The sequence below is a fragment of the Arachis stenosperma genome, chromosome 10 (genome assembly GCF_014773155.1).
Source record: "Arachis stenosperma cultivar V10309 chromosome 10, arast.V10309.gnm1.PFL2, whole genome shotgun sequence".
Classification (NCBI taxonomy): Eukaryota; Viridiplantae; Streptophyta; class Magnoliopsida; order Fabales; family Fabaceae; genus Arachis; species Arachis stenosperma.
Window position 1 is genome coordinate 108,983,311 of NC_080386.1, and position 9,850 is coordinate 108,993,160.

Genomic DNA, 9,850 nt, shown 5'->3' on the forward strand with positions numbered 1-9,850 from the left:
AACAAAGGATTTTAATTAAAAACAGAAATAAGTTTGAGTTTAGATTTTAGAAAAATTACTTAAAATTTTCAGTCTTATTATTCTGTAATGTCAAAAAATTGAGAATATTTTTTATTTTTTAGATATTTTTTTAAAAAAAATTGAACTGATAATAATAATATTAACCAAAATATAATAACCAATTTTTAAACTTGAAATAGTAACCGTTTTCGTACTTATTTCCTTGATCTTTGCATTGCTACCTCTGTATGCCCAATAACATCATGTCAGTTAGAACCTTGATCCTTTGCATCATAATTAAAAATTAAAAGACCTTGGGATAAATAGATGAATGTATACTAAATATCACCAGAAAATTAATTTAAGTCTATTTGTTTGATAAATCAAATTTTTTTCTTAAATAATATTTTCTTTTGCACATACATGCATTAAAAAAAAAAAACTTCATATGAAAAGTATATTAATCTAAAAGAAAAAATATAAGGAACTCATTTTTAGTTAGTCAATGTTAACTAATTTTAATGTATAGATTTATAATTTAAAATTTATGATTAAATATTTATAATTTAGAGTCTAAATTTTAAGATAAATAAAATAATTTAAAAAATTAATTATCTAGCATTATTGCTTTAATATAAAATAATAAAAACCATAATTGTTTTTCTCTCTTTATGTCTAACTATATATATAAAAATGTGTTTGTCATTTCATAACGATTTTTATATAATATTATATTATATTAATTTGATTCTTTGTTCAGATTCAATATTTTGATAATTAATTATTTATTTAAAAATATGTAAAATAATATGTATATACATACAGAAATATATAATGATTGATTTGATTATTAAATTTTAATATACATAGAATTCTTTTTATTAAAATCCGCATGGCAGACACCACCATTTATAAAAATTCATCGCCTAAAGCTACACAAATAACCGTTTATTTAACTTGTTCCAAGTACGATACTTTTTTAACTCCGTGACTTACTTGATTATATATGTCCTCCTTCTAGGGATGACAAAAGTTTTCGAGGGGATTTTCATGGGGCTGTTCTAAATAGAGATTTAATTGTGAGAAAAAAAAATTTTGTGAAGATAAAGACGGAGGATAAAATTCTTTCGAGATATGTACGGAAATTCGAACTGAAATTCTCACCTCATCTCTACTAATTTTCGAAATTCATAAATTTATTGAATTATATTTAATAGTTGAATTATCCTAATTCTCATTTGCATAATCCTTCTTTAATTTAGAGATCTTTAACGCTGTTTATATTCCATCCAACCTCTTTGCAGCCACTCTCTCACCACTCTCTTTTCTTGCCGCATTGTCACACTCCACCGTATCATCACTCTCACTGCGTTGTGCTCTCTATTTGTAGTGTTCCTTTTTGTAACTCTGCCGTTGTATCCATTCTCCTCTTTGTCTTTGCATTTCCCACCTCGTCCACTGCTCTGTTCTTTGGCTCGCTGTTACGCCCCTATTGTATCATTTCGAAAGAAGTCACCATTTTATCGTTTAAACTTTTGTATAAAATTTTACTATTTTTGTATATATATGATGGATATTTGCAATTCTATTCATATAAAAATTAATAATTAATTAGAACTATCGGATAGATGGAGAATGAGGTCTCTATAAAAAATGAGACTCTATAAAAAATAGAAATAGAGAGCAATATTTTTTCACGGCAAAGAACAGAGACAAAAACAGAAAACAAATTTAAAAGTGGAAATGAGGAGCAAGGAGGCATTTCCGTTCTATCCTATTGACATCCTTACTTCTTCTCCGAAAGAAAATAAAGAGAAAAAAAGAAAAAGGAGAGGGGTTAGTTGCCCTAATAAATTAGAGATTTGAAAATAGTGAAGCAGATTTGATCAAATGATTTGATATGTTAGGGTAGTAATTATGATGGCCAAAGAATCTTTTGTCTTAAACGATGTATCCCAACTTGGGATTGACCCAATTATAATAATGATAATCATATAGGGTAGGATTAAGTGAAAGATTAGTGGCATATATATATTGATGCAAGACAATTCATATATAGTGCACAATATTTATCGATGTTTGTTTTAATTTGTGAAACCGATCGAAACTACAGAGAGCTATGCAACTAGAACGATGGATACCCTGGGTTATCTTGGTCCCCGACATCTAAATGTGATATGATCTTAATTATAGAAAAATGATACTATGAAAATGTGTTGATTATTAAGGCAATTGTTGCTCCTTTTATATTTGAGAATGATGATATGTTCAAAGATTTGTAGCTCAAACCTCACACCAAGGGATTAAGACTTGCAGTCACTGTCTACAAATTGCTCTCTACTCATCACATGAAAAGAATCTCCGGACTTAGCTTCCATCTTCAGTTATGGATTAATTAAAGAGAGAGAAAGAGACAGAGAAAGTAAAACCAATTTATAATAATAATAATAATAATAATAATAATAATAATAATAATAATAATAATAATAATAATAATAATGTTACCAAACACTTAATCCTCATATTTTTAAAGCCAACTTGGTATATTTTAGTTCATGTGATGATCTACATTTGAAGATGAGTTTAATTGCTATATATTGATGATATTATGAGAGTTTTATACTTATTTTCCAATCAAACATTTATATTTGTATAATTTTATTATTTATTAATATGATAATATATAAATTAAATATCCATGTAAAATAATAAAAAAAATTGTATAATTAAATAATAATTTTTAGGTATAAAATCACTAAAGAATCCAAATATGATGACAATGTAAATAAACCACTTAACTTTATTTCCAAAATTCAATAAATAAAGCATTTTTTATATTCGATGTTATCATATATATTAATATTTTAATTTATTATTTATTGTATTCGTAAATTATAAAATAAGAATACACTCTTTTATATATTTTAATATGGTAAATTATATTGTAAATTATATTAATTTAAATTTTGGTTAATATTAAATTGAGATATTTTAATTACAAATTTATTCTCATATATTACAGATCATTTATTATAATTATTTTTTGAAGCTTATTTATAATTTTACACCACAATTAGTAATTTATTTAAATATATATTAGCTATTTAAAATATTTTTATTACTAAATATCTATTATTCTATTCATATTTGTAATATAATTCAACTATTATTTAATAAAATATTTATTTAACCAATTGTTTAATATAGATGTTTTATTAACATTTATTCAAGACAAAGTGTCTAATCTATCAGTTGTTATATCCTTTGTATTTTAAACATATTCCCTCTATAAGTAAACTTTATTATATCTTTTTAATATAAACCTTCAGATCTATATATTATCTAATAATCTTAATGGATAATATTAGTGAAACACTATTGTTGAGTATTTGTATTGGAAGATTTTTTAGACGCGTCCAAAAATAAATGTATGCAAGTAAAGTCGTGTTTAATTTAAGGAAAAGCAAAAAACTAATAATCCTAGTGCGAGACTAAGAGAGGAGACATAATTGTGTCCAGAAAATGAATGGACTAGTAATCCTTTGATAATTCCATAATCATAGCATACAAATTGCAATACAGCCAACATATAGCTGCTAGGTAAATACAAAGAAACTTTATAATAACCTCAAAATCCTCCAACTGGGACCCTCTAAAAAAATAAAATAAGAAAAAGGGCAATCAACACAACTACATAAACCCCATTCTCCCTCCAACTTCTTCCCCCTTACCACACAACAAAACTCATCACATTTTGCAACCCAAAAAAAAAAAAATGGCCAGAGCACAACAAAGATACCGAGGTGTCCGACAAAGGCATTGGGGTTCTTGGGTCTCTGAAATTCGCCACCCTATTTTGTAAGTATTCTGCATTATTTTTTGGAGAAATATTAGATGAATTATTTAAAAATAAAAACATAGCGACATCAGAATTTATTATTTTTAGTCATTACTTAGTTATGAACTCAATTTTTTTAGTTTAGTTCTTTTAATTTAGTTATCTAATAACATATTTTATTTCATACTTTTAAATATTGATGACTAATTGATAGTCAAAAATAATAAATTTTAATAGTTTTTTAGAGTTTTTTTTATTTTATAATAAAATTTAATTAATTTTTTTTAATTATTATTTTTTATATGTCAATAAACTATTAGATGAATTTGAATGAAGTTGAAAATAGAAATAGAGGAGAGAAAATGGATTGGATTAATGTTAGAAAGCGAAAATTATGTTTCAGGAAAACAAGGATATGGCTTGGAACGTTTGAGACAGCAGAAGATGCAGCAAGAGCGTACGATGAAGCAGCAAGGTTGATGTGTGGAACAAGAGCCAGAACCAACTTCCCTTACAACCCTGATTCCTCTCACTCCACGCCATCTAAGCTTCTCTCTGCTACTTTAACCGCTAAGCTTCACAGGTGTTACATGGCCTCTCTTCAAATCACTAGACCTTCTCCCAACAACAATGGCGCCTTTTCCACTGCACCAACACCCACCATCCAACAGAAGAGACCACACAAGGATGAACAACAGCAACAGCAACAGCAACAAGAACAACAATGTTCATCTTCATTGGAAGATGCCAACTGGGTTTCCATGAAGAAGGTTAAAGTGGAAAATCATGAGTTTATTAAGCCTCTTGAAGAAGATCACAATCACATTGAGCAAATGATTCAGGAGTTGCTTCATTATGGCTCCATTGAGCTCTGTTCTCTTTAATTTCATTTCCTCCTGAGATCAATTATTATTCTGCTAATTTTTAACTTAATTTAGATTATGATGATTATCTTTAATTTCAGGTCCTTAATATCTTCTATATTCAAAGTGACCTTTTTCTTTCTTTTTGTAGACAATGCTGTCTATGTACCCCCTTTTCTATGTATAGCCAATCCAATCATATTCCAATATCTTCAATTAATTATTTGTTTCTATCTTTCAATGCACATTTTCTTTGTCAAAACTCAAAAGTCTGTACTCTGTACATTAGAACCCTTTCATTTCAAACATTGTAGTTCTTCATTCTGACAAGTTTTTGAAAAACAAGGGAAAAAATAATTAGAAAGAAAATTATGAGTTGAATTATAAAATTTAAAATGTATGATCATTAATTAACTTGTCCCACAGTCATATATAGTAGAAGGAGGAATGTTAGAAGGCAATAACTTTTGTGATTTATAGTTATTAATAGTATTTTTAATGGTGTGAGATTATATCTAAGTAAAATTATTTATTTTTTTTATTAATTAAATGTTAGATAAATTTTAATAAAAGTATTGACTCCTAAATTTTTTCTAGTAGAAATGTAATAATAAAAATAGCAGATATGTCACTACTCACTTGACTAAATGAACCAAGAATATGACATCTCTCTTTATATATTATTTGTCCTCGTATAAGAAGATTGTGGTGGACAACCAATCAGCAAGCAGTTTGGTTATGTAAAATGTACCACCCAGTGTGTGGCTAGGCGTAATCTCTCTCTCTCTCTCTCTCATGTGTATATATTACGTAATGAAAAATATAGAATATGTTATTTTATTAAAACAAGAAGAAGAAGTAGGAAGAGGAAAGTTAAGAATATTCTTCTGTAAAAGAGATAAATTTACTTACTAGTTACCACTCAAGGACAGAGCTAGACCAATAGATCTGTTTTTAAGCAGGGATGACAAAATTTTTTAAATTTTCGCACAAATTGTCTTAAATGAAGATTTAAATATGGAGAATTTTTTTCTAAAAAATGAAAATTGAGGCCAATACTCTTCTAAAATAGATGTGGATATTTGAGCGGAAGTCTTCGTCCCGTCTCTATTAATCTTTCGAATGATTAAATTTACTTAAATATTTTTAATAATTTATTTTTAATATAAAATTTTTAGTCATTTCACATAATATATATATATATATATATATATATATATATATATATATTAAAAAATTTAACTCTGATCTTTAAAAGTATCTTTTCTTCTCTTCATAACACTAACACTATGTTGCTCCACTCCTCAGTCATCTCAAAAGGCCAGAACTTATAAATTTCAATCTCCTATAGTATTATAATCATACCCCTACTCACTCCTACTCAGTGCTCATCGTGTCGTCATCCCTTCATTACCTCATTGTCTCTAATCACAGCATTTCTTTTCCTTTTTACTATTGCATGACTGTGTCTTTATATGTTACAGTAATATTTTTTAATTTTTTTAAATTTTTCATTAGAACTTTCATATAAATAATCAACATAGGAAAACGGAAAATGAAGACTCACAAAAAATGAAAATTCACAAAAAATAAGAATAAAAAAAAATATTTCTCCCAACAAAGATTGAGGTAGAAACGAAAAATAAATCTAAAGATAGAGATAAAGAATAGAAAGATATCTCCTACCCCATTCTGTCCATTGCCATCCCTATTTTCAAGGAACCAAAACTATTTTCAAGGAACCAAAACTTTTAACTTGCATATACATACTTATATTATACGTGATTGATATGCATACAACGTATCATATTTTATTTTCCTCCTCGTTATATATATATATATATATTATATTTGTCCATAATAACATTTTAAGAATACAAATTTTTTAAAATTATATTGATTTTGTCATAATATTATAAATTATGACAAAAATAATTTATAAAATCAAACTACTTTTAAAAAAAGATCGTAGGAACAAAAATTTTCGTCTAGTAAAAAAATTAGGATCTCCGAAGATAAAAAATCAAATAATAAATTTTTATTTATTATTTTCATATGAAAGAGTTTAATTTTTTATTAATAATTAATTTTAACATTCATCATTATCTAAAGCTCGAAAGAATTTAATATGTATATTTTTATATTTAATTAGGTGTTAAGTCTGATGCACAAATAAAAATAATTAATTTTTATACTTGTTATTTAAAAGTAATATTATATATATATATATATATATGTATGTATGTATGTATGTATGTATGTATGTATGTATAAATTTATATTGATAGTTATAAATGATGGTAATTAGTGACTAAGAGAAGGGGGGTTGAATCTTAGCCCCTTTTTACTGAATATTGATTTCTGTTTTTTCAAAGAAATTTCAGAAGATATTTCTGCTTTGGTCTCATAACAAGTCAAGAGACATTTTCTTTTTGTCTCGTAACGAGTTAGGAGATATTTTTTATTTTTGTCTCCAACGCAACAGAAATAGAATAGGAGTAGAAGAGAAAGATAGAATTACACCCAGAAGTATCCTGGTTCAGCTGCTAAGTGCAATGCAGCTTATATCCAGTCTCCATCACAATAGTGACAGAATTTCACTATAATCATCAGATTATATACACCAATTCTTCCTTAGGATCTACTCAATCATATCTGGGACAAATCCAGATTCTATCCCAAAATCTGAACTTGACTTGGACTCATACCAAGCTTTTAACTGCAAAGTGTTAACCCAACTTGCAAGGAAATCCCCACAGAATCATGAAACACAACATACAGGTGTACAAAGAAACTCTGAGACATCTATGACTTTTTCTCTAATATTGATCACGACCTTTTTTCTCTCATTGGCTTTTTCTTACAAACCTCACTATGTTTGCCTTTTACCATGAGACCCAGACAGACAATACTAAGAAAAAGAAAACAAAATGAACAACATTAAAGGAGAAGAACCCAGGAAGCTCAGGTAGCTATCAGAACTCTGTGCTTTACACTTTCTCTCATTGATCTCAACCCTTGGCCATTCACCCTTAATAAAGAAGGGGAAGCTTCCAGGTTGAAACCGGTTCAACCAAGCAACTTCTTCTCCAACCCAAAAATAGCTTCGGTTCGGACAAAGAGAAGAGAGAGGGAAAACCAAAAACCATCATGCATGTACCTCTTTCAACCCTTTTCATCAAGCTCCTTCAATCTGAACCTTTGATCTTGACTTTGGCTCCAAGAAAGAATTCTAACCCTTGATGAATCTCTGACCCAGGACAGCTCCGTGCTTTCCATTTTTTTGCTTCTTCCTATGCGTAGCTCCAGAGGCTATCTTCTTCCTTTGATGAACAAAAACTGAAATGAGCTTTTGCAATTGAGATCTTCCTCTCTAACAGAGGTAGATTGCTTTTATTTTTTACAAGGAAAATCTTGAATCTCTTCATCAAATCTTGCCTTCTATGGAAAAGATCTTGTCATGCCTTGCTTTGGATCTTCCTTCTTCAAGTGCTATCATCATCCTAGCCTTTTCTTTCATTATGCCACTGATGACTTCCTCTAATAACTCCTATCTTCTTCTTTTCTGTTGACATGACCGAAAGATAAGAGAGAGGGGAGAGAGAAAAGACAAAACTTTCAATGCATATTAAATTCAATTGAAATCCCAATCTCAGTCCCAAGAAGTGGAGTAACGTGTGGAGTATTTAATGCAATTAAATTAATTTGAATTTCCTCTTTTAGTTACCAAAGCATGAACTTAATTGAATTAAAATTTAAATTTCATTAACCAATGGAGGTAGGTAACTGAAGAGTGCATGCACCAATTCCTTCTTTCTTCTTCCAATTCAGACCCAAGGATTTATTGGTCTTAGAGAATATTGATTTGGGCTTGTGATATAGACTTTTTTAGATTTCTTTAATTTCAATACACAACCACTTGTATTAATTTTGCACAAAGCTAGATTAATAACAAATTGAGCTTATATTACCTTTTGACTCAATATAGAATCTGAACACTAAAAAATACATTAACTAAATAATTGGAAGCAAGTAACAAATTAATAATTTTTTAATTAATATTTTAATAATATTTGATCATCATAATAATTCAAGTTTTTCAAACTCAACAATCTCTCATTTGATGACAAACATTATTAAAACTGAATTAAAAAGGATTAGGATTAGAGAACTCCCTTGAAGATTTGGCCGAATCCTCCCCTTTCAATTGATCAAATTGCTCCCCCTTAATGTGTGCATATATCCAATGGAAGCAGTACCTGTAAGCATGCTCAAACAATTCCAAAAAATTTATATTTTTAAAACATGGAACCTTTTAAAACAAAGCCAGATATTCACAAGTAAAAAGGATGATCAAAACATCTTAATATAAATTCATAAACCATCACACATGTTCTTGAGCAGATTACTATACTCAAAGCTCATATGGGAATTAATCCACTAATATAAAATGCTTAACATAATAAATCAGAGCATGAAAATAGAGCAGATCATATCAAAGCAGGGCTTAAAACAGATCATAAAACAAAGCATAAACATAGCTCAACTAAAAAATAATGAAGCAGAGCATAAAATAAATCAGAGCTAAATCAGAGCAATTAGCAACCCCAATTTCAATTTCAATTCAGTCTTTTTTAATCTTTTTCTCTCCCTTTTGTCATCAAGGAGGGACCTTGTAAAAAAATGGAGAAAAGTAATGTAGTCCATAATAATTCAAGCATAAAATAAAATAGCATCAAAGTTAAGTTTGGTACAGTCATCCCAGACAAATAAAAATAGTTCTATTAAGTCAAATACACAGAGAGTAAAATAACAGAGTATTTAGTAGCAGCAACAACAGGGAGCAAATTTAGGCATCAAAATTTTCTTCATTAGATTACAGAACATCATCTTCTTTTTCAAAAGGAGTCATGTCCTCATCAACTGAATCCAAATGCTTTAGGAGCAAGTTTACCCTTTCATGAGATTTTAGCCAAGCCTTTTCATTTTACAATGCAAGCTTTCTAACTTCTTTGCTGGATTTTACCATTTGCTTAGTCATGGTAGCAAACTCCAAGAGAACATCTTTACCTTTATCATATTGCGGTACACCACCACCTTTGATTGTGGACACTTTATTCTCAACAGGCTCATTACTCAAATCAACATT

The 9,850-nt window shown here is 28.5% G+C and overlaps 1 protein-coding gene across 1 annotated transcript; it reads left to right on the plus strand.

Moving 5' to 3' along the window:
- Positions 1–3,737: 3,737 nt before the first annotated feature.
- LOC130956486 (protein PPLZ02-like) lies at positions 3,738–4,911 on the plus strand. The gene is made up of 2 exons (XM_057883538.1): positions 3,738–3,858; positions 4,242–4,911. Exons 1-2 carry the CDS (start codon positions 3,776–3,778, stop codon positions 4,720–4,722), a joined length of 564 nt encoding a protein of 187 aa, XP_057739521.1. The 5' UTR covers positions 3,738–3,775; the 3' UTR covers positions 4,723–4,911.
- Positions 4,912–9,850: the final 4,939 nt, after the last annotated feature.

Coding starts and splice junctions, on each gene's coding strand:
- LOC130956486 (XM_057883538.1), top strand. CDS start 3,776: ATGGCCAGAGCACAACAAAGATACCGAGGTGTCCGACAAAGGCATTGG. Junction 3,859..4,241: donor GAAATTCGCCACCCTATTTT/GTAAGTATTCTG, acceptor ATTATGTTTCAG/GAAAACAAGGATATGGCTTG.